The sequence below is a fragment of the Oryx dammah genome, unplaced genomic scaffold, assembly GCF_014754425.2.
Source record: "Oryx dammah isolate SB20612 unplaced genomic scaffold, SCBI_Odam_1.1 HiC_scaffold_8, whole genome shotgun sequence".
In the NCBI taxonomy this organism is placed as follows: Eukaryota; Metazoa; Chordata; class Mammalia; order Artiodactyla; family Bovidae; genus Oryx; species Oryx dammah.
Window position 1 is genome coordinate 37,516,959 of NW_024070192.1, and position 24,787 is coordinate 37,541,745.

The window sequence follows — 24,787 nt, forward strand, 5'->3', positions numbered from 1 at the left end:
AGTCTCCCAATCTGAGCACCTAGTACTATGCCTGGAGTGTTTTAAGTAGCTGTTGAAGGATGGATTGATGAATGAATAGTGGCCACATTAAAAGTCTGTTGGTTGATTGCGTTCTATTTCACCTTATAGATGCACATGTTTATTGCTCGCTATTGTGACCTGTTAAATGTGGACATCTCCTGTGATGGGTGTGATGAGATCGCCCCCTGGCATCGCTACCGTTGTCTGCAGTGCAGCGACATGGATCTCTGCAAGACTTGCTTCCTAGGTAAACTTCATGGCCTGGGTGTGCCATCCCCACGAGGAAGAAGCATTTCTATCTTCTGTGATCTTGTCATTTTTTAACCTTCCACTGTACAGTGACAACACTGCCCAGCAGTGTTCTCTGTCTTGTCAGCAAATATGACCTCACTTCCCCAGCTGAGTGACAAACTCCAGAGCTCTGTTACCTGACAAGCTTCCACCTTCCACCTCACTGGGTGTAGACACTTGATAAACTCTCAGCACCAGTGAATGTCCATCCAGTTGAGTTTTCAGGAAATGATTTTGCCCTCTGAATCAGGCTGTTTATAGAAGTAAAATACACACAAGCAAACTTCAGAAATTCTTGAATCCTCTCACTTCACAGGTGCTGAGGCAAAGCAGGTTGACAGTAGTAAGAGGCTGAGTGCTGTTAGTGTGCATATCGCCTGGCTGTATAAAATAACAGCCCCTGACCCAGAAGCATTTACAGCTGTGGCAGGAGACGGGACCTGCTCATGCAAGGTGTATTCCAGGATAGGAGTGTCTCTGCTGAGTTACAGATGAGCAGTGCACATTATTCTGGGAGAGTTCAGAAGGAGGGAAGGCTGCTGTTGAAGGAAAGCTGGTGGAGGAGGTGGGATGTGAAAGTGAAATCACTCAGTCATGTCTGACTCTTTGCGACCCCATGGACTATACAGTTGATGGAATTCTCCAGGCCAGAATACTGGAGTGGGTAGCCTTTCCCTTCTCCAGGGGATCTTCCCAACCCAAGGATCGAACCCAGGTCTCCAACGTTGTAGGTGGATTCTTTACCAGCTGAGCTACAGGAAGCCCAAGAATACTGGAGTGGGTAGCCTATCACCTCTCCAGTGAATCTTCCCAATCCAGGAATCGAACTGGGGTCTCCTGTATTGCAGGCGAATTCTTTACCAACTGAGCTATAAGGGAAGCCCCTAGGAATGTGAATCGGGCTTTAAAGAAAGTTAACAGTGGGGAATGTGTCATCCTAAGACTGAGCGAGTCCAGGGCCAGAGGAGTGAGCTTCTGCAGTGTGTTTCGATGGACTTACCAATGTCCACAGCTGAGTGGTGGATTGAGACAAGTTGGGCCCAGGTTATGGGATCCAGAGATGCCAGTCTCAGGAATTTGAATGAGTCTACAAACAGAAGGGGAAGTTTTGCCAGCAGGATATTAACATGACCAGAGCTATGCTAGAGGAAGCTGGTTCTGTCCATGTAAGAGCTTCCTTTAGGAAATCACAGTAGTGACTAAGGGGATTCGTGCCTGGACTAGGTTTCTGGCTGTGGGAACAGAAGTGGTCAGAGGTGAGGAACGTTCAGCAGAGTGTGTGATGGGGCTTGGAGACCCACCGGACTCAAAGTGAGAAGGAGACCAGAGCTGTCAGTCTCTTTCATGACTCACATTCTTTCTCACTCAGTGGGTCTGGGGTTATGGAGTCTCTTTTCACCTATGATTCAGGAATGAAAAAGTAAAAGTAAATACCTGATAAGTTCTCAGTGCTTGTTAACAAGAATACACCAATAGGTGCTTAGATATATCTGGGGAGGGTTCGTGGAAGATGCCTTACAAATTGGCATGAGGACTTGTGCTGCCAAATGGAGGTCATAATGGGAATTGGTGATCTATTTGATCAGGCTCTACACTGCACTGAAAAAGGGAAGTCAGCCCATGGTACCACTGCTAAGAAGTTTCTGTACCAAGAGTATCATTTGTATGCTGAGAACCACTGGGCAGAATGCACCAGTCTCTGAAAGATGCCTGTGGTCCCTGACATCCTGAGCGATCTGTTGGGAGCAACTCTGCTTCTGGGTTTGGTTTGGGTTTGGAAACCAGCCCTTCTCAGAGCCCTTTGCCCAGTCCACCTCACGCTGCTGTGCTTCCCCCAGGTGGAGTGAAGCCTGAGGGCCATGGAGATGACCACGAAATGGTCAACATGGAGTTCACGTGTGACCACTGCCAGGGCTTGATCATAGGCCGGAGGATGCACTGCAATGTATGCGATGACTTTGACCTGTGCTATGGATGCTACGCGGCCAAGAAGTATTCCTACGGGTATGTCTCACGTGACCCCCAGCCCAGCAAACTTTTTTTCATGTACTCATTTGCTTTTCTTAAAAAAAATCTTATAAAAAATTTCAAACATACCCACAAGCAGAAAGAGTAGCACAATGAATCTTCATGTCCCCTTTACCCAGACTCAGCAATTAGGAAGATTTTGCTATGTGTGCTTCGATTTTTTTTTTCTTCTTCTGCTTTGTTAAAAAGTATTTTAAAGCAAATTCCAGACCTTCAGTCATTTCCTTCCTACATACTTCATATCCATCTCAAAAAATTATGAGCATTTCCTCACATTACCAAAATGCTATAAGCGTACCTGTGAAGCTTCACAAAAAGGAAGTCTTACTTCACTTGGTTTCCATGGACAGTCTTCTAGGGGTTGTGAATTCCTGAAGTGTATTCTGCAGTGTTTGTGTTCATTAATTTTTCTGAATAGAGGGCTAATACCTATCTTTAAATTTTCAGTTAACAGCCTTAGAGGTAACTGATGCCCACCTGTGACTGTGCATGTGGTCCCCTGAGGTCCCATTCTCCTTTTCGGACACTCACAAGGGCCTTCAGGCCTTAAAAATATCTTGCCTTTGCAGCCACTTGCCTACCCACAGCATCACTGCCCATCCAATGGTGACCATCCGGATCAGCGACCGGCAGAGGCTCATCCAGCCCTACATCCACAACTACTCCTGGCTGCTCTTCGCTGCCCTGGCTCTCTATAGCGCCCACCTGGCCAGCGCCGAGGACGTGGATGGCGAAAAGCTGGAACCACGGGTCCGCAGCAGTGCCGCCACCCTGCGGAGCCGGTGCCTACAGCTCGTTGGGGACTGTCTGATGAAGGCTCACCAGGGAAAAGGTAAGAATTCCTTAGGCTTGGAAACCAAACCAGCCCTAAACTGCTCATGAAGGAACAGCCGCAGCAGAAGTGAAACGCAGTGCTCAGTGTGGAGGTGTCAAACTCCAGTTTTCCACAAGAGATGCTCACCATGGAGTGGAACTTAATTTTATTTATTTAATTAAAAAAATTTTTTTTATTGTTACTGATTTTTTTTTAATCTTTTGGCAATGGCCCACTGCATGTGGGATCTGGTTCCCTGACCAGGGATATTGAGCTGCACCCCCTGCGTTGGCAACTCGGAGTCTTAACCATTCAACCAACAAGGAGGTCCCCCCGGAACTTAATTTTAAATCTGCACATGCATTTGAGAGAAACATTGGCATTAAAGGAGCATTTAGTTTCTCTAAAATATTTTGTGAAGGTGAGAAAAAAAAATGAATAATTAAAACTCTTAATGTCTGGGGATAAATTATTTGAATGCACCAGACTTAACTTTGCCAAAGGAATTCAGCCTTTATTTAAAAAAAAAAAAAAAAAAAACCTGGAGTGCAGAACCACTTCCACACAACTATGTTCTAAATGAGAGCTATTTATAATGAAATTAGTTTGACTAATAAAATATCTAGATGACTTGACTTTACTGAGGGGTGCCAAGGAGTATATAATGTGAATGTTAAATTCCTGAGACATTTAAATTCCTTCCAGAATAACAGACCAACTCCGCATTCTAGTAAACGTGAGGGAGTCAGACTCGACTGAAGTAGCAGTGGGTACTACTGGTCCTTCAGATCTGTCTTGTTAACTGTTTTCCAGGGAGAACTTAAAAATCTAGTTGTATGGGGCTCTATAAAATTTTCATGTTTATGATTTTTTAAACAGGCAGTCCTCTTGTATCTTTTGTCCTCTGTTGTTAATAAAGCACAGGTGTCCCCTGCTATCGAAACTTCTAGTGTCTGAAGTCAGGAGCTGAGTAGATGTGTGGGATGGGGGGAGGGGACTGGACTGAGTACTCTGGTTCAGCTTGTGGAAATGCTCAGCCATCTCTTTGCATATGGTAGTAAAGTGATTTATGGCATTTGCAGGGAATAACCCTCTTATAAAACTTTTAACCATCCTCTTTTTTGCTTCCCACGTTTAGGTCTTAAAGCTCTAGCTCTGCTTGGTGTATTGCCAGATGGTGGCTCTCCTCCAGAAAACCAGGCCCTGCCAGTCACTGCGCCCACCCAGACGTCAGAGGAGCAGCCAGAGAAGAAAGCTGTGCAGGCTGCCGAGGAGCCGGCCCACGCAGGCCCTGCTGGGCACCACAGTGTAAGTAAGAGTCCTTTCTTGTGCACAGTCACAGGTGATCCCAGAGCTGTCATGTGAGGGAGTGGAGCAGCGACGTGAAGGGTCCAGGTTTGTGACCCAGTTTGCCAGGGTGTAGGTCCCTGTTCTGTCTGACTTTGGGCACATCACCACATCTCTTCCGTTTTCTCATCAGTAAAATGAAGGGAGAATAATAAATAGCTATTCCTTAGGGTTGTTGTGAGGATTTACATGCATCACACACACCGAATTAATGTCTAAAGTCCTCAAGGGAGTTTTTGGTGGTCCAGTGGTTAAGAATCCACCTGCCAATGCAGGGGACACACATTCAGTCCCCGACTGGGGAACTAGGATCCCACATGCCATGGGACAGCTGAGCCTGTGCACCACAACTAGAGAGAAGCCCTCATGCCACAACTGTAGAATCCATGCGCTCTGGAGCCCCGGTGCCACAACTCGAGAGAAGCCCGCATGCCAAAACAGAGACCCCCAGTACCGCAGCTAAGACCCAGCGCAGCCAAAAGCAAGTAAATGCACAGAGTACTTAAAGCAGCGTTCATGGTAAGCTCTATCGGTGTACACTACTCCCGTTCCCCACCTCCTGTGGTTTTTATAAGGATTGAGTAAGATTATACACCTAAAGAGGTTGGTTCCTTCCTGGCCCGTGGTGAACACTATATACGTGAAACTACTTTTATATTCAGTTAACAAATAGGTGATACTAAGTGCTTAGTACTTACCAAGTAGTTTACATAGGTCGTTTATAAGAGTTTACCTGTGCTTGTTGAAGTGGAAGGAAAGCCTTCCTGGGTCCAGATGGAACCTGCGACAGTGACACTGAAGATCGTTTTGTGCAAGAGCAGAGCCTCCATGACGCTGCCTTCAGAGCCTGAGCTGGTGCTGTCAGCGCCCCGGCTTTGCCTCAGGAGCTGCTGCTGTTTCTGTCCCCTGTCTCTGTCATGAAGGATCCCCGTTGGTGCTAATCTTTCCCTGGGATCCTGTCGTCTTTTAGAGGAGGACAAAAGCAGAGATGGCAAAAGCTTGAAAATTCCATTAGCTTCATTCAGCCAGAAAGCCAGCACAAGGACAGGCCACGTAATAACCTTCAAGCCTGTTTTGACCACAAAACCCCTTCTCCAGGCAGCATTGTTCCCATCTACAAATAGTGGTGGGACAGGGAAAACATTATCAGCAGAGTCAGGGTAAATCAGCAGTCTTCTGTTCGCCTTGAGCCTGAGAATAATCATGTCTTCTTGTGAGCCCCCAGCATCTTATAATGTGCCACCAATCAGCACGGCACTGCTTATGTATCTACTTATTCACTTATTTTTATCAAAATAGACTGAATGTTTTAATTTAGTGAATTAAAATCTTAGTTTTTATTATGGATTTTGATGCTCAAGTTGTCCCATGTTTGGCCAGTGGAAGCTCCTTCCAGCTGGCTTTTGTGTCTTTTGCTATGTCTGGATTATTCTTTGAGCACTTATTTAATTTTTCATACAAAAAGAGGTTTCAGGCTTATCTTAGGCTTTCCCTGCCTAGGGATTGGAATCAGCCTTTTTCTAAGGAACCCCCAGGGCATTCTTTTTATTCCTGAGAGATCCTTACTTTATGAGTCTTCTTACAATCAGTAGCTGTGTGCCCCTGGCTCGCTCTCTTAGTCTTCTGTGTGGCAAATTGCAGTTTCTGTATCTCCTGCCTTGGAAGGCAGATTCTTTTTTTTTCTGGCTGTGCTGCATGGGAGTGGAATGCTGCTTCTCTGACCAAGGATCAAACGCACGCCTCCTGCCCTGGGAATGTGGGAGTGTGGAGTCTTAACCACTGCACTGCCAGGGAAGCCCCTGGAAGGCAGATTCTTAACCACTGGACCACCAGGGAAGTCCTTGGCTAGTGATTTTTTTAATTGTCTGAATGTAAAAAAATTTCTTTCACATAAAATTTTACTCACTCTCCAATTTGTTTTTAGAGGAAGAGAGATGCTCCTAAGGAAGTCAGACCTTTAGATTGCAAGCAGAGAAGTAAGGCCAGTGAAGGTGTATCATTAAGGAAGGATCCTTCCTGCCTGACTCAAATTTCAGACTCACCTGCAGATGCCTGCACACCTACAGGACTTCCAGGTAAAAACTCTGACGAGTACCTTGATCTCTTTCATCTTAAAATGTACACATACCCATCTCTGAGTTATCTCTTGTACACAATTTATAACTGATTAGCACCCAAGGGTGCATGGTTTCTCAGTTCTGCCTCAGATAGTACTGATACCACTTTGAATGTCATCTTTCCTTCATCTTGTTTATCTAATTTCCCTATCTTGTTTATTCCCTGATTTACTGAGTGCCTTCTGTGTGCCAAGCACTGTGCTAGACTCTGGGGATGAAGCAAGGACCGGGTCAGACAAATAGGCACATAGCTCCTGCCTTCATGAGGCCTGCAGCCTGGAAGGGTTTAAGACAGGGGTGTGTGTAACTGTAATTTGAGGTGGGATGTTCCTCTGTCCAGAAGAGAGGCCTGAGTGGGTGGTAGGAGTGATGGGGATCCAGCTTGAACAGGTTGTGTCCACGTAAAGCCCTTGTAAAGAAGGCCTGCATGTGACCTCAGAAGTGCTGGGATCTCTTGGGGGGAGGGGCACCCAGGGCAGAAAGGACAAGAGGAGCAAAGCCCCAGAGAGGAAACCCCCAAAGGAATTCAGGGAGAAGTCTGTGGGGCAGGTGTGTAGGGAGGACGAGGAGGGAGTGGGAGCCCTGAAATGGGGGAGTGGAGGGGTGCTTGCACGCTGCAGTGGAGGCCCTGGGCTGCCTGCTGGGAATGGCAGCGAGGTCAGAGCTGTATTGCAGGACTATTGAAGAGCCAGGAGATGGAGGTGCTGTGGACTGAGGAGACTGGCAGCAAATGTCAGCCTCCTCCTTAGGGCGGCTTGGGGAGGCAGGGTCCTTCCCTGGTGCCCGTTCTGTGACAGAGGCAGAGCTGAGCACCCAGCATCCTGCCCTGTCCCAGAAGGGGCTGATGCTCATCTCTGCAGATCATGATTCTAAGTTCAGGAAGCGGTCTGACCCTCCATGTCAGTCCAGATCATCAAAACCCACTCTTGTCTCATCCCATCTGAGAATCAGCATCCTGGTCACGTACAGTTGCTTTAGCTATCAGGGATTTATTGAGTTGCTGCTGTGCTCCGGAAACATTTCTAGGTGTTTGTGATACATTACTGGGGGGACGGGGGGAATCTAGAAGAGAAGTCAAACAATAACCAACCAGTAAAAAAAGGATATGGTATGTTAAAATTAGATGCCATGAGCACAAAAGAGCAGGGAATGGAGAGGGCAGAGGGGTTTGGGGAGATGGGAGGGCAGGCTCGACATTAAAACAGGGTGATCGGGACAGGCTTCCTTGAGTAAGACGTGTTCAGTAATAGGTTTTTTAAAGTCTCGACCTGATGCTGTAGTGGCCCAGGGCAGTACAGTGATTTACCTGCCTCTTCATACATGCATGGAACCTGGCAAAATCTGATAGCTTGCTGTTTTACAACTCAGATGCTGAAAATTCAGAAGCATCCTCTCAGAAGCCCATTGAGGAAAAGGCAGTTATTCCAAGCCCTGAGCAGGTGTTTGCGGAGTGCTCCCAGAAGAGGATTTTGGGATTACTAGCAGCCATGTTACCTCCCTTAAACTCGGTAAGAGACAAAATGACATTTAAAAAAGAGAGAGAGAGAGAAAGGAAAAATAAGTAAAAAGAGAGAAAGAGTGCATGAGAGGGTAGTGTTATGCATAAAAAAAATTTTTTGGAAAGCCATATACTGAAATATTAATTGCAATCATCTGTGTATCCCTGGGATAAGAATATGAATTGGAAGTAAGATTGTAAAATGATGCCTGAGAATGCTTATGTTACAGTCAGTTGTACCTAAGCCATTTGTGAAAGACACTGCATAATTCCCCTGGCACCAGGCCAGTTATAAATAATACATGAAGACAACGGAGTGTTTAGTTGGTGTGGTTATCTAGATGTCTTATTGAACAGATTTTTCTCCTCTCTTAACAGGATCCCACAGTCCCCCTGATAGACCTGGAGCATGTGCTCCCGCTCATGTTCCAGGTCGTCATCTCAAACGCAGGCCACCTGAATGAAACCTACCACCTCACCCTGGGTCTCCTCGGCCAGTTAATCATCCGCCTTTTACCAGCGGAGGTAGATGCTGCCGTGACCAAGGTCCTCTCAGCCAAACACAACTTGTTTGCAGCTGGGGACAGTTCAGTCGTGCCAGACGGCTGGAAGACCACCCACCTGCTCTTTAGCCTGGGGGCTGTGTGTCTGGACAGGTAGCCACCCCCACTCTATACTTCCTTGGTGTTCATTTCTTTAGGTCGTTGACCTGGCTGTTGATTAATTTCAGTGTGCTCCGGTGCTATCTTTGCCCCTGTATTGTCTAGGGCTCTTCTGCAAGAACAGAATTAGTTTTATTAGCAACATTATCAACTGATATTAAAGCTGTACTTAAAACCCACATTAGACCCGCTGTTGCCACCTGGGTTCTGTCTGCTGATTCAGCTCTCTAGTGATATATATTCTGGTTTGTTTTTTCCTGAGAGTAATAGGTACAGGCTTTGAGGTTGAACAAAATAGATCTATTTTCATTATAAAAGCAATGCCTTGCACCTTGTCAGTGTGTCTGGTGCTATTTTATTCCCCCGACCCATCCCTGCCCCTCACCACCCCTTGCAGATCTCAGTACCCTGACCAGGGATTGAACCCAGGCCACAGCAGTGAAAGCCCAGACTTCTAACCACTAGGCCACCAGGGAACTCCCTGGTGCTTTTTAAAATGTATTTCCTTCCAAGCTTCTTTTCTGTGGATGCATATGAGTGTGCATAAGTGCACATGTGTGACCATTTATAGAGATTTTTAAAACTTTAACTATAGACTGAGTATATAAGTACAAATCCTGATTATTTCCCCCCACTTATCATTTCTGAAGAGCATCATTGTGGCAGTTTTTAAGCTGGTCAGTGAGTGGCTCGTTGGCATGTTTATGGGTCTGCCTTGGCGTGCGGTGAGCTGGTGCGTCGCATCTGGAGCCTGTGCACCACCACCTGACGGCGCTCTTGCCTTCCAGCCGCGTGGGCTTGGACTGGGCGTGTTCTATGGCGGAGATCCTGCGGTCGCTCAACAGCGCCCCTCTGTGGCGAGACGTCGTTGCCACCTTCACAGACCACTGCATCAAGCAGCTGCCTTTCCAGCTGAAGCACACCAACATCTTCACACTGCTGGTGCTGGTCGGCTTCCCCCAGGTACACCCCTCTGAAGGCCTGGTCTCCTCTTCCTGTCTTCATCAGGCATATCAAAGTCCCTGTAGCATATATCCTTCGGAGTTTTTTTTTTTTCCCTTACATCATTTGCTTTTACAGTACTGGTATATTCTCAAGATTTTGGGATGGTTTGTTCAGCTTACATTTTTAACAGTTTAGCCATTTGACTCATTTTATTAGCCGGTAGTTGGCTTTGAATAATAGGTAACTAATACCCTATTAATAAGTTACAGAGAACTTCAAAGTATGATTGTTCTTCACTTTGGCCTTCAGCTTGATCTCATTTCTAATTTTCAACTAGTTGGAACAATGAAGACTGTGAAAACATGGCTTCATTCAGCAAGCACTTAAAGCAGTTCTGTGCCAGGCCTGTGCCAACCCTAGACTTACAGATGGGAAGAATCCTGACCCTGACGGCCTGTTGAAGTCAGCGGCACAAGCCAAAGAGACAGTGTTCTATGTGCTGCTGAGTTTCCTTTTCTTTCTCTGTCGTGTTTAGGTCCTCTGTGTGGGGACCCGCTGTGTGTATATGGATAATGCCAATGAACCACATAACGTGATCATCTTGAAGCACTTTACTGAGAAGAACAGAGCTGTGATCGTCGATGTCAAAACCCGGAAGAGGAAAACAGGTCCCAAGCATAATTATTTTATCTAAGAATCAGAGCAAATTTTCTGTATCCACTAAAATCAGTTAAAATATCTTTGTTCTTGCCCCTGCACATGGATTTTTTAAAAAAACAAATTATAGCTCTCTGAATTTCTTTTTCCTGGAGGAGGGCGTGACAACCCACTCCAGTATTCTTACCTGGAGAAACCCTTGGACAGAGGAGCCTTGTGCGCTACAGTCCATGTAGGGTTGCAAAGAGTTGGACACAACTGAAGTGACATGTAACTTCTTTTTCCTCATCTGTGAAATGATGTGGTTGAATTGGGATCGCTTTGAAGGTTCTTTCTATGTTGTTATGACTCTTTGTTTCGGGATTGGCCAGATGTTTAGGTAGGTTCTGAACATCTACTTTTTCCATTTGCCAGTATCATTTGTTTTCTAGTGGGTAATTTAAACATATGGTGGCTACAGGAATGTAAAGTAACTTCATCAACAGGACAGTGAAAGTATATCATAAAGTGCCCTTTTGATTTAATTTGCCAAATCCCAAATGATCTGGAGTGTCTTATTATTATGAGACCTCTTCCGCTCTTGAAATAATCTGCTTTATCACTTAGCTTCAGTATTAGGCACTGTCTATGCTATTTTTGTATACAGTTTGATGTAAAAGTCAAGGTTTGTTTTATTTTTTTACATGTGAATCTCACTGTTCTAGGACCATTTGTTGAACAGACTATTCTTTCTCCATTGAATCATCTTGGTAACTTTGTGAAAATTAATTGACCCATATATCTTGGTGTTTATTTATGGATTTTATTATGTTCCATTAATCTATATATTATATATTTCTCCTTACTTGAACGCCATATTGTCTTGACTGTTGTTGTTTAGTCTGATTCTTGTGTGACCCCCATGGACTGTAGCCCACCAGGCTCCTTCTGTCCACAGGATTTCCCAGGCAAGAATACTAGAGTAGGTTGCCATTTCCTTCTCCAGGAGATCTTCCTGACCCAGGGATCAAATCTGAGTCTCCTGAATTGGCAGGCGGGTTCTTTACCACTGAGCCACCAAAAGAAAGCCCTTGAGTGTTATAGATTTCTCCTGAGTGTTGAGAGAGAAATCGGGTCCTCCAACTTTGTTATTCTTCTTCAGAATTGTTTTGGCTAGTCTAGTTCCTTTGTCTTTTTGTTTAAATTTTGGAATCAGCTTATCAGTTTCTATTAAAGAATCTGCTAGGGTTTTGATTGACATAACATTGAATCTGTAGATTCATTTGGGGAGAAATGATGTCTTAACAATACTGAGTCTTTTGATTCAGGAGCATGGTATATCTCTCCATTCACTTATGAAACAAATTTAGGTCTTATAAAATGTACATCTTTAGTTTCTCTGAACCTAGCATGGGGTATAAGCTGCCTTCCCTCATTCCTGATTTTGGTAATTTGTGTCTTTTCTTTTTCATTGCATAGACTGCCTAGCCAGAGATTTATCAATTTATTTGATATTTTCCAAGGACTGGCTTTTGGTTTCTTTGATGTTTCTCTGTTATTTCTGATTGCTGTTCCATTAATTTCTATCTTTCCATTATTAATTTCTTTCTTTCTTTCTGCTTTGAGTTTAATTTGCTCTTTTTTTCTTTTTCTGGTTTCTTAAGGTGGAAGTCTAAATCAGTGATTTGACTTCATCTTTGAGAGAGTTTTGCTGGGTAGAAAATTGTGGGCTGAGAGTTTTTTCTTAGCATATTTTAAAGATATTGATCCATTTTCTTCTGGCTTTCATAGTTTCTGCTGTGAAGTCAGCCATAATTCTCTGTTACTCTTCAAAAATGTGTCTCTTGGGGAATTCCCTGGCGATCCAGTGGTTGGAACTTGGGGCTTTCCCTACCGTGGATTTGGGTTCAATCCCTGGTCAGAGAACTAGGATCCTATAAACAGTATAGCCAAAATACTAATAAACAAAATGTGTCTCTTTTCTCTGGCTACATTTAAGATTTTTCTCTTATTCCTTCAGTGAAGGACTACCAACTGGTCCAGAAAGGAGGAGGACAGGAAGGCAGTGACTCCCAGGCCCAGCTAAGCCAATACTCTCAGCACTTTGCCTTTATTGCCAGTCACCTTCTGCAAACCAGCATGGACAGCCATTGTCCCGAGGCAGTGGAAGCAACTTGGGTCCTGTCCCTGGCCCTCAAAGGATTATATAAAACACTGAAGGTAATGTTGAGTTTCTTCCATTTGCTAATCAGTCTGGCTGTGATCTAACACCTGCAGGGTATTAACTAGAAGGAAGTATCATCCGATTTCAATGAATAGTTAATCATAGGATCTTGATTATTTTTAGAAATGATTGGGGCCTTGCACAAGGATATCATTAAGGAAGAAACGGAATTTTCCCAGTAGTTGGTTCTCTGTAATTTTTCAGTCCTGCCTCATGGAACCAGGTACTACTACCTTATAGGCACATAACCTTGGAAGATGAGAAGGAAAAATTGACAACAGTTTCTCACTTCCCTCTGAACCACAGCTCCCTCTGGTTCATTATAGGGAGAAAAAAGGGGAGTAACATCTTATGGGATCTTTAAGCAGCAGCTTAGCTAGTAAAGAATCCGCCTGCAATGAGAGAGGCCTGGGTTCTATCCCTGGGTTGGGAAGATGCCCTGGAGAAGGAAAAGGCTACCCACTCCAGTATTCTGGCCTGGAGAATTCTATGGACTGGATAGCCCGTGGGGTCACAGAGAGCTGGACGTGACTGAGGGACTTTCACTTGTATTTATCTGTAGCCCGGCTAGCTCAGTCAGTAGAGCTCGAGACTCTTAATCTCAGGGTCGTGGGTTCGAGCCCCACGTTGGGCAATGATTAGTTTGACTTCCCTGGTGGCTCAGATGGTAAAGCGTCTGCCTACAATGCGGGAGACCCGGGTTCAATCCCTGGGTTGGGAAGATCTCCTGGAGAAGGAAATGGCAACCCACTCCAGTATTCTTGCCTGGAGGATCCCATGGACGGAGAAGCGTGGTAGGCTACAGTACATGGGGTCGCAAAGAGTTGGACACGACTGAGCGACTTCACTTCACTTTGGCATTTGGGGTGAGAGAAGGCAGACAAGTTGAAGAGCTGGGCAGTAACTAACATGGAGATGGGAAGCCTTGACTTGTGGGAAACATGATTCTTCTACTACTTGAGGGGCATCGGGAGTGAGGGAGGGATCACTTTAAGGATGACCTTCCCAACAGAACTAGCCAAAGAAGAAGGATTTCCTCTGGAAGGCTTACGAGTTCTCTGAGTTGGGCAGCACTGGCGAGGAGGACATGAAAGGACTCAAGTGCCACAGGGAGACTGGTCTAGGTGGCATTTCAGCTCTGGCCCACCCCTGAGAATTTATAGTTTTAGGCTTGAGACCACACATCTGCTGTTTGTTGACTTCATGGCATTTATCACAATCTATTGTATTTTTTGGAGCTCCAAAATCACTGCAGATGGTGACTGCAGCCATGAAATTAAAAAGACGCTTACTCCTTGGAAGAAAAGTTATGACCAACCTAGATAGCATATTCAAAAGCAGAGACATTACTTTGCCGACTAAGGTCCGTCTGGTCAAGGCTGTGGTTTTTCCTGTGGTCATGTATGGATGTGAGAGTAGGACTGTGAAGAAGGCTGAGTGCCGAAGAATTGATGCTTTTGAACTGTGGTGTTGGAGAAGACTCTTGAGAGTCCCTTGGACTGCAAGGAGATCCAACCAGTCCATTCTAAAGGAGATCAGCCCTGGGATTTCTTTGGAAGGAATGATGCTGAAGCTGAAACTCCAGTACTTTGGCCACCTCATGCGAAGAGTTGACTCATTGGAAAAGACTCTGATGCTGGGAGGGATTAGGGGCAGGAGGAGAAAGGGACGACCGAGGATGAGATGGCTGGATGGCATCACGGAGTCGATGGACGTGAGTCTGAGTGAACTCCGGGAGATAGTGATGAACAGGGAGGCCTGGCGTGCTGCGGTTCGTGGGGTCGCAAAGAGTTGGACGTGACTGAGCGACTGAACTGAACTGAACTGATTGTATTAGTGGTTTTGCATTATAGTAAGTTTGGGAAAATAAACTCCCTGAGGGCAGAGACCATTTATGCCTTTGGATCCTTGATTCGGTAAATATTTGTTGAGCACCAGGTGCCAGATGGAACTGATTACGTAGTGTTGAACTAGAAAGAAGGTCCTTGCTGTCATGGAGCTTTCAGCCTTAACTGTGAGGGAGACACCAAGGAGCGTGCAAGGAAAACCACAGGAGTCAGAAAGAGCCTTCCTGAAGAGGTGAAATCTGAGGTGGTAGATAAGGAGTCTGGGCAGAGTATTGCATGCTGGGAGAGAGCAAACTCCAGGTGCAGGAGCAGGCCTGGTTGTCTGGGAGCAGAAGGAACACTTCAGGGCTTCGGGACAGTGCTAAGGAGGAGAGGAGACACAGAGGCAGGCAGGGAGCCTGCAGGGGCCTTGTCAGCCATGAACAGGGACTCAGACTTCAGTCTGCAGGACAGTGGGAATCTTTGGGGAGGCAGAGAGCAGGAGAGGGACATAAAACCTCTGTTCTTAGCATAGGACTCAGCACGTACAATGTACAAGGCTTCAGAAATACTTGTCAAGTGAATGAATTAGAGAGTGGACAGACTTAGGTTACGACTCAGGTTCAGAGTTTCATCTTTCCTGCTGACTCTGGAATCTTCACCAGAAGGTGGGCTTGGGCCAAGAGCTGAGACTGGGCTCCGATAGGGGCCTTCTTCTCCCTGAGTGACCCTTGACTTTCTTCACTCTGAGGCAATTGCAAATCATTCTTTTCCTGTTTGGCAGGTTCATGGTTTTGAAGAGACGCACGCTACCTTCCTACAGACAGATTTGTTGAAGCTGCTGGTGAAAAAGTGCAGCAAAGGGACTGGCTTCAGTAAAACATGGCTCCTCCGGGACCTGGAAGTAAGGGACGAGGGGACTCCTGCTACCGCTTCCTGCTGCAGATTTACAGGCCTGGGAGTTAGAACAACCAGTCAGTCACAGCTGGTTCTGCCCTGTGCACTCTCATCCAGTGCAGTTGTTAAAACAGTGTCTTACATTTGTCTTCCCTTTTGGAAATAGAGATTATGACACCTGTCCTCCCCTGTCAGGGAAAATGAATTTGATGTTTGTCCAAAGAATATTGGAAGAGAAGTAATTTGTGGAAACACACGGTTGACCATTATATCATGGTAATAAATCTGCCCTTGAATTATTATTTCCCCTTAAAGTTCCTTTGAGCTAAAATCAGTTTCTAAATTTGTCCTCTACTTATGTTTATTTTATGTAGGACTTCAGTTGATAATATTCATGTTATTGCTTTTCCCCACAAGCCTTAGATTTTTCTTAGTGGAATTACTGTGGTTCCCTGGGGTACTTCTGTGCCAAGTGCCAGCCTCAGAGCAGGGAAAGCTGCTGCTGTATGGGAGGCGTCGGCTGACCATTCTCAGTCCCACAGAGGCCTGGAGTCCAGGAAACAGCTCTCAGTTGTCACAAGAGGATTTAATTAGGTTTTGGGAAAACATGCTGAAACATATTCAGGGATAACCTGGTGAGCATTTGCACTCTTGCTGTTTAGGAAATAGAGCAAAAATATAAAAAATTCTAAATTAAAATAGAAAAAATTTGTAATTAAAAATTTTTGCATTCAAAAATTTACTTTTTTGTGTGTGCAGAAAATTTGAAAAGTAGAAAAGAAAGAAAAACTCCAAATTTCACCCCTCTCCCCCCGACACATCTACTATTAGTATCTCATGTATTTCCCTTTTCTGATTTTTTTCCTTCTTTGTCTGTATTGCATACATAGATTTGGATTGTATAGTGGAGCACATTACTGAAATAAATTGAAGTCTTATGATGGCCATTTTTCTAAGTTGTTGGGTGGTTTTCATAACCACCATTTTTAACATACGCATATGATCCATAAAGTTGGATTTCAGTTTTTGCCATTAATAAATGCTTCATTGACTATATCATGAGTATAACTTTTTACACATTTTACATTATTCCTAAAAGATGAGTTGCAAAATCAAAGATTATGAACATTTGTATAGGTCTTTACATTTCACCAAAATGCATTCTAAAAGGATGATAGCAACTCACGCTGTCAGTGGCAAAGTTAATAAACACAAAGGTCCCTTGCAGTTTTAGTTAGTATGTCTTTGGTTATAAGTACAGTTGAACGTGCTTCCATATCCACTAATTAATACATTTTTTAAATTGCTTTTTTCGGACGTGGTGGGTCTTTGTGGCTGTGTTCGGGCTTTTCTAGTTGTGGTGAGAGGGGGGCCACTCTGTGTTGGGTGCACAGGCTTCTCATTGCGGAGCACGGGCCGGAGGTGCATGGGCTCTGTAGTGGTGGTGCACAGGCTTAGTTGCTCCGCAGCATGTGGGATCTTCCCGGACCAGGAATCGAACCTTTCTCCCCTGCGTTGGCAAGCAGATTGCTATCCACTCTACCACCAAGAAGTCCTAATTTTACACTCTTTCTGTAAATTCTGGTGTCTTTTTAAAGAATCAAGTCAAATATTTTTTACCCTTTGAGGGTTAAAGGTCTTCTCACACACTAAACACTCAGGTTCCTGCCCTGCCTGATTTTTGTTCCATCTAGATTTTGTCCATCATGCTGTACTCCTCAAAAAAGGAGATCAACACTTTGGCTGAGCATGGAGAGCTGGAGCTGGACGAGCGAGGGGACCAGGAGGAGGAGTTGGAACGGTCGGCCAGCAGCCCTGGTGACCAAGAGCAGAAAAAGCTAGACCCTCTCGAGAGCCTGGATGAGCCCACCAGGATATGTTTCTTGGTATGTTCCTAGGTCATGGTGTGGCGTGAAGAAGGGACTCAGGAATGGATTCTCTTTGGCTTGGACTGAGTTTTAGCCTCCACGTGGAAATGCTTCAGGCTGATGTCCTGTGAATGTACTTCCAGGAAACAGTCTATATCGTACGGAACTGACCTGGAAGGAGGGAAAAGCCCTGTCAACAGTAGTTCTGAATGTTTGGGAGTTGTGGACCCAAAAACTTTAGATCATTTCTCCCATAAACTACGTGTGCAAATACTTATATGTAAAGTTTGGCATGTAATGTCAGGCCCATCCATAAGCCCCCAGTGACAGTCTGTCCTCATAATTTCTCAAGTACATCCTTACTTTCCCTAGATAATCCACTCTTCCTCAAAATGATGCGAAAATGGGCAGAGGCTTGGACTTCAAAGGCTCTAACTATGTTAAGAGTAAACAGAGACTATGGGGCGGATGTAAGAAAAGCAAATACAGCTTTTGAAAAACATCAAAAGAAAGTCTAGTACTTAGATTTATGTGCCAGTTGTCATACTTGAGGTCAAGGCAGCTACTGCAGGAAAGCTAGCAATGAATAAATACCATTTGATGAGTAATTATTGACTACTAGCATTACATTTTGTTGGTATAACTTTTTTCTAATTATCATCTTTATTTGCTTTTTTGTTCTTCCTTTTTTAAAATAACATGCTGTACCCCCTCATCTATATAATCTTTAACAAATGCAGTACACAATCACAGATACCTATGGCACAAATAAAGGTAAACTACCAAAATCATGGACTTCAGAACTAGGAGATTTTCCTTTGGATTTATAATAGTAATGCAGATTTTATAATCCATATTTTGGAGCTTATAATCTTATATGCATGAAGTGTGATGTTCTTAAATTAAGTGATGTGATGTTCTTAGATTACAACTTGTAGTAACTGTAGAAAATAATTGTTTTATCACTTTTCAGTTCAGGTTATCAGTAATGTGTTGAAACACTTCAAATTTTCTCTCCTCTGCTTCTTCCTCATGGCCTCCAGATGGCTCATGATGCCCTCAACGCCCCTCTGCACATCCTCCGGGCCATATACGAACTGCAGATGAAGAGGACCGACTCTTTCTTCCTGGAGGTTCAGAAGAGGTAAGGATGCAGCCAAAGTGTAAGGAGCAAGGAGACAAGTGAGGGCGGGACTCTGTCTACCTCCTGCTGACAAGACCTGAGAGGCCAGGAGCAGCTGGAGAACTGGTTTTCAGGTCTTCATAAAGTGCCACGTGGCATGGCTCGTCTTTGAGTTGTACTGTGTGTTCCTTTAGGAAGAACTTCATATTCGCAGTCTGCCTCTTAGAGTAAACTAGTTATGAATGCAGAGATTGACATAGACACCAAGGTTTCTCTCCTGTATCAATCCAGGGAGCAAGCAGTGTAGAACAGGGACTTCTGGTACATTCTGGTCAAAGTATTCTTTTTCTTTTTTCACTTGTATGTATTATTTTCTTGTTCTTTCCTCAAGGGTATATCAATGAAAGGTATCTTAAAACAATATACCCTTCATCTTGGCCAGGAAGTTCAGAGCTAGTTCTTGAGCCTAGCTCTTAAATTTATGGAGAATTTTATGTTTCTGCATCTAGTCTCCTCTTCCATTCCCCACATCCTGGTTTTGACTTCTTATTCTAATTTAGTTCCAATTCCAATTTAATTTTCTTTTGTTATTTCGTATTTCTTCTTTCCCACATGTATTTCTTATCTACAACCTCAAATCCTTTGTGAAATGAAGCAGGATTACCTCAGTTAGGGCTCAGAAATTTGTTGTCCTTTCCCGCCACAGTCCAGAGGTAGACAGCAGCCCAGGGTGGGTGGGTAGTTTGCTTCCCAAGTGACCCTGTGTCCCCATGGCGCTGTCCTCCTCTGTGTCATCAGGGCAGGCTCTCCCACACCCGCTCTTAGTTCCAGAGGAAAGAGGGAAGGCGGGGAATGGAGCACCTCCTTAACAGCTGCTTGAGGGCAGGCCCCGAATGTGGCACACATCACCTCCCTGGCCTCCCATTGGCATGACCCCAGTTGCATGGCTGTATCCAGCTGTTGGGAGGACTGGGAACCATGTCTTCACCCGGGTGATTGTGTTTCTTGCTAAAACTTCAGGGAACTTTGTTTCTAAATGAAAGGGAGAATGGATCCTAAAGGACGGTTTCCATCTCCATTGCAGGCGTCCGGGCATGCCTGCTCGGGTAGATTAGCACTGCGAGTCTGGTGTTGGAAGTGTGGACCATACTACCTAATTCCTTAGTAACAGGCAAATAACTCTGATCAGCATTTCTGCAAGTTTCACTGAAGGTTAAACTCTCACCTCTCTGGAACACAGATGTCAGCTTTGTGCTCCTTCCTTCTCTTCAGGTTTGACGGGGATGAGCTCACCACGGATGAAAGGATCCGGACCCTGGCTCAGCGGTGGCAGCCCAGCCGGAGTCTGAGACTGGATGAGCAGAGTGCCAAGGCCGTAGATACAGACATGATCATCCTGCCCTGCCTGGTATGTGGGCCCCCCACCGACCCCTACCCCTGGGAAGGAGGGTGTCTACTTGACCCCGCCCCCAACCCCAGTGGTGAGATGACCAGGCCCAATGACAGTGGTCTCTGGGCTTGCAGTCCAGGCCTGTCCGCTGCGAGCAGGCCACCGTCGAGTCAAACCCTGTGACCCAGAAGCTGATCTCCAGCACGGAAAGCGAGCTGCAGCAGAGCTACGCCAAGCAGCGGCGCAGCAAGAGCGCCGCCCTGCTGCACAAGGAGCTCAACTGCAAGAGCAAGAGGGCCGTCCGGGATTACCTCTTCCGCGTGAACGAGGCCACGGCCGTCCTGTACGCCCGCCATGTGCTGGCGTCCTTGCTTGCCGAGTGGCCTGCGCACGTGCCGGTGAGCGAGGACATCCTGGAGCTGAGCGGCCCAGCCCACATGACCTACATTCTGGACATGTTCATGCAGCTGGAGGACAAGCACCAGTGGGAGAAGGTAACCAGGCAGCTGGGCTGGGCACTCACCCCGCTCCCTCTTCCTCTCTGCCCCCCGCCCCAAGACCCCTGCAGGGGTTTGAATAGGCTTCCTCTAGGGAATCCCTTCCTGGAGTGAGGTAGTGAGGTTCTCTGTGTGGCTGTTCAGCCCCTCGATAGGTGTGAACCCGACAAAAGCTGACTCAGGTCACAGTTGAAGTCTCCCAAGTCTTGGCCTGGAGCCAGACTCACGGCCCAGGCAGACTGGATGCTCGGAGAGTATTTGAAGTAACAATCTCACGAATGTCGCCCTTGCAGTCTTCCTTTTTTTGTTTTCAGACTTCGAAGTCCAACTCTCCTTGCTGGCCTGTCTCTTCTCATGTCCCCTGGGGTCTCACACAGCATGAAGTCCAGGGCACAGGGTTAGTTATGACTGTGACAGCCTATTCCCATAATACAGGAAACCTTCCAGGAAGGTTTGTGTCTTCTGTTTTAAACCATCATTTCTAGTGTATCTGCTCCAGGTCAGACACTGCCAGCACTTATACCTGTGTTACATCATGACCCAGAGAGAATTTTATTGGTGAAGAAATCAAACCCAGGAGGCTTGCCCAGGCTCCCAGCTTCTGGGCAACAGACGTGGGATCTTAGAGAGTCTATGCATTCTCTTCAGTCCAGTGCTCTAATTTATATTTCAAGTTTTCAGGTGGTGACCATCTTTTGTTTGTAAAATCAAATCTTCAGCTGAGCCTTTCAAAGTGGTGCTGGCTTAGCAGACTTTCACAGGGCTGGAAGCATCTCTTCTACCTCCTGCTGTCTAGAATCGGGGGAACCTACAGGGCAGAGCTCAGGAGCCCTGGGCACGGTCTCCAGCTGAACTCCATCATCTTGCCATGTTCTCTGCCTGTTTCCCACCAGATCCTGCAGAAGGTGCTTCAAGGCTGCCGGGAGAGCATGCTGGGAACCATGGCCCTGGCTGCCTGCCAGTTCATGGAGGAACCAGGAATGGAGGTGCAAGTGCGGGAGTCGAAACACCCATATAACAACAACACCAACTTTGAGGTATGAGCCAGGGTTGGCCAGCCTCGCCCAGTGTCAGGACATGGGACTGGCAGGACTCACAAGGGTTGCCAAGTGGCATGAATCTCATCACCTCCCCCTGCAGTTCTTTCCCCTCACCCAAGAGACGTGGCCTAGAAAGTGCTCTCTTAGTCTCAGCAGCCATCTGCCTCCCTGAAGCCAATCCGAGGATTCTGTACAAACAAGTCCTCTCTTCTCCTGACCTTGTTGTGTTAGAAAACCTGAGGGCCCCCCACGCTGGAGGAGAGATTACTTGTCCTGCAGTGAGCTCCTTGGACTGAGACCTCCGTGTCTCTGGCAGAGACTTTGAGTGTGGGTCTGGATTCCATCCTCACTCTATCCTTCTCCTGATGACCCAGCCACACCTGGGGAACTCCCTCCCCTTTGTTTAATTACCCAGAACTGAAAGGCCTCATCTGTTTTATCCTTAACTCTGTACCTGGACAGAGAGAGGTAGGGCTTTGCCCCCTTTGGAGGCAGAACTGGGGGTGGCCTTAATGGTCCTCATAGGCTTGGTGCTGCTTGTGTCTCTTCAGCTCCTTTCAAAATATAGGAGCTGTCGTTCTCAGTAGTTGGGTGACAGACACTCATCTAGAATGTGCTTGTTGACAGCTGAGAGTTTGTTTTACAGAATGTAAACCTCCTCACTCTACCTTCTTAGCCTCTTCTCCCCCAGTTCCTGGACTCTGCCCTCACCCCGCCACCCCCGCCCTGTAAACACACCTAGTGAGCCACTACATTCTACCTCAGAGGGATCGCCTTACCTTCGCCGCCGCCCCAACCCCTCCCCTTCTCTGGGTCCCTCTGGCTGCTCCTGTCTCCTCCCCCAGTGCCGGCCTGCCCCAGCCCTGGCCTTGCTGCACCCTAGCTGGCAGTGATCCTGGTACAGCACAAACCTAATCCAGGCTTTCTGCTTACTGCCTTCCCGGGGCGCCCCTTGCTGTCCAGACAAGTCTCGGTGCTTCATTTTAGCACACACGGCCTTCCTTTTCCATCTGTTCCTCCCAGCCTCTGCAGGGTCACGTCACCCCCTCCCCATCTCCTTAGCATGTGTGTATGCGAAGCTCACCCATTACCTCAAACACCCCAAGCTCATTGCTGTCCCCTGGACACATTAGGCTTTCCGGGGCTGTTTTCTTTGCCTGAAACACATCCCCACGTGCTCGTGTCTCGCCGCCGCCTCCATTCCTTCCTCCCCGACAGTCCTCTCCCGTCCTCCCCAGTCTGCACAGCGACCGGGGCACCCCTTCCCTGGGATGTTTCCTGCCCTCGCCTCCCTTGCCCCCGCTCCTTCGAGCCGTGCCCAGGCTGCACAGTGTCCTTCCTGCCGTGTCGGCAGCCCACGTGCATCCTCCCCGCCCAGCCGGGCCAAGAGCTCCTGGAGGCAGAGGCCCTGACTCACTGCTTGTTCAGGCACGGTTCTGACTGCAGGACATGGCATGAGGAAGCCCTCAGGAACTGTCCAGTGACCCATGACGACGGCGTGTCCTTGTTTCCCCTCCTAGGACAAAGTTCACATTCCTGGTGCCATCTACCTCTCAATCAAATTCGACCCTCAGTGCAACACAGAGGAAGGCTGTGACGAACTAGCCATGTCCAGCAGCAGTGACTTCCAGCAGGACCGACACAATTTCAGTGGGTCTCAACAGAAGTGGAAAGATTTTGAGCTTCCAGGTAGTAAAGAAGTACCAAATAATACAGACTCTTAATGCTAAGTACTGAGAAGGGAAGTTATTGAAGGATTTGGAACTGGGCTTTATCTGTTCAGTGGGAAGTCCTCATGGGCCTTTCCCTGTCTGCAGTGTCCTGACCTGTCTGTGCTTCTTGTGTGCCCAGGAGACACTCTGTATTACCGCTTCACCTCTGACATGAGCAACACTGAGTGGGGCTACAGATTCACCGTGACGGCCGGACACCTGGGGCGATTCCAGACAGGTGTGTGTGCTGGTCCCTCCATTCGCATGCTCTCCCTACCCAGGACACTCCGTGGGTGTCGGTACCGTTAAGTCACTGGTCTTCACTAAAATCAAAGCGGATACCTTTCTGTGAGACTTCAAAGAATTTTTCTCACAAGCCCCACACGCATCACTTGTGAATGTACTAGAATTGGGAGGTTGTAACTTCTCTATGGCCAGAAAGAGGAGCTACCTATCAGGACCAAGGAAAGATGCTGGTTCTCTTAGAATTCACCAGGATAATTTGCAAAACAGGAAGAACTGAAAATGTTCCCATGTTGCTTTTCCATAAGGCATAATTTCAGGCAAAATTTAAATATCATAGTGGTTTCATCCTGTTAATTAAAACTTGAGCAGTTTATGTCTTTTTAAAAATATCTGTTTTGTGGGGGTTGCCAGGATTCGAGATCTTGAAGCAGATGCTGTCAGAACAAAGAGTTGTGCCACACCTCCCGTTGGCCAAAATTTGGGAATGGCTGGTGGGTGTGGCCTGTCGCCAGACTGGTCATCAACGGTTGAAAGCCATCCACCTGCTCCTGAGGATCGTGCGATGCTGTACCCACAGGTAAGCTGCCCTCCAGATTCGATTCCTTGGCTGGGTATTTGTATTGCAAATATCTCCCCCACTCTGGGGCTTGCCATTCACTCTGTTAGTGGTGTCTTTGATGAAAAGAAGTTTCTGGTTTTAGAGTCTTCCAGTTCACCTGTTTCCTTTATGACAGAGCTTTCATTGTCCTGTTTAGGAAATTTTTGCCTCACTTGACCTTGGGGTCATGAAGGTGAAGCTTAATTTTTCTTCTATATTGAGATCAACAGTCCACATGGAATGAATTTTAGTGCATGATTTGAAGGATAGACTTAAGCTTCTCTTACACACATTTTTTTTACTGTTTTGTTTTTTTTTATCTTACGGATCTCCATTTGACTCTAAACCCATCTTTCCCCTCGCACACTCCAGTGCCGTCTTTGTCACAGAAAAGTGTCCTTGTACACACGGATCCATCCCTGATTGCCTGTGTTCCAGTGGTCTTTTTGGTTATCTTTGTGCCAGTACCACAATTCAGTTCAGTTCAGTTCAGTTGCTCAGTCGTGTCCGACTCTTTGCGACCCCATGAATCGCAGCACGCCAGGCCTCCCTGTCCATCACCATTTCCTGGAGTTCACTCAGACTCACATCCATCGAGTCCGTGATGCCATCCAGCCATCTCATCCTCGGTCGTCCCCTTCTCCTCCTGCCTCCAATCCCTCCCAGCATCAAAGTCTTTTCCAGTGAGTCAGCTCTTCGCATGAAGTGGCCAAAGTACTCAAGTTTCAGCTTCAGCATCATTCCTTCCAAAGGAATCCCAGGGCTGATCTCCTTCAGAATGGACTGGTTGGATCTCCTTGCAGTCCAAGGGACTCTCAAGAGTCTTCTCCAACACCACAGTAAATTTGCTGTAAAACTATAATATATAAGACAGCTAGTACCACACTGTCTTATATATTATAGTTTTACAGCAGATTTACATATCTGGCAGTATAAAGCCTTCAACGTGGTTCTTCATGTTCAAGATTGTCTTAAAGATGCTACTTGACCCTGTATGTCCATGTAAA

The 24,787-nt window shown here is 46.3% G+C and overlaps 1 protein-coding gene and 1 non-coding gene across 2 annotated transcripts in view; both read left to right on the forward strand.

Annotated features, from left to right (window-relative positions):
- The window catches only part of ZZEF1 (zinc finger ZZ-type and EF-hand domain containing 1), a 94,877-nt gene that overhangs the window by 62,567 nt on the left and 7,523 nt on the right, over positions 1 to 24,787 (forward strand). The window contains exons 34-52 of the mRNA XM_040243714.1: positions 130 to 268; positions 2,151 to 2,316; positions 2,910 to 3,172; positions 4,293 to 4,462; positions 6,426 to 6,576; positions 7,987 to 8,126; positions 8,495 to 8,772; positions 9,567 to 9,741; positions 10,259 to 10,391; positions 12,380 to 12,579; positions 15,194 to 15,313; positions 17,001 to 17,192; positions 18,218 to 18,318; positions 19,570 to 19,705; positions 19,822 to 20,181; positions 21,078 to 21,221; positions 22,745 to 22,913; positions 23,076 to 23,174; positions 23,594 to 23,759. Coding sequence (XP_040099648.1) covers positions 130 to 268; positions 2,151 to 2,316; positions 2,910 to 3,172; positions 4,293 to 4,462; positions 6,426 to 6,576; positions 7,987 to 8,126; positions 8,495 to 8,772; positions 9,567 to 9,741; positions 10,259 to 10,391; positions 12,380 to 12,579; positions 15,194 to 15,313; positions 17,001 to 17,192; positions 18,218 to 18,318; positions 19,570 to 19,705; positions 19,822 to 20,181; positions 21,078 to 21,221; positions 22,745 to 22,913; positions 23,076 to 23,174; positions 23,594 to 23,759 — 3,302 coding nt within the window. The remainder of the gene's footprint in view (positions 1 to 129; positions 269 to 2,150; positions 2,317 to 2,909; positions 3,173 to 4,292; positions 4,463 to 6,425; positions 6,577 to 7,986; positions 8,127 to 8,494; positions 8,773 to 9,566; positions 9,742 to 10,258; positions 10,392 to 12,379; positions 12,580 to 15,193; positions 15,314 to 17,000; positions 17,193 to 18,217; positions 18,319 to 19,569; positions 19,706 to 19,821; positions 20,182 to 21,077; positions 21,222 to 22,744; positions 22,914 to 23,075; positions 23,175 to 23,593; positions 23,760 to 24,787) is intronic.
- TRNAK-CUU lies at positions 13,145 to 13,217 on the forward strand. The gene has a single exon. It is a non-coding gene; the product is annotated as a tRNA-Lys (tRNA).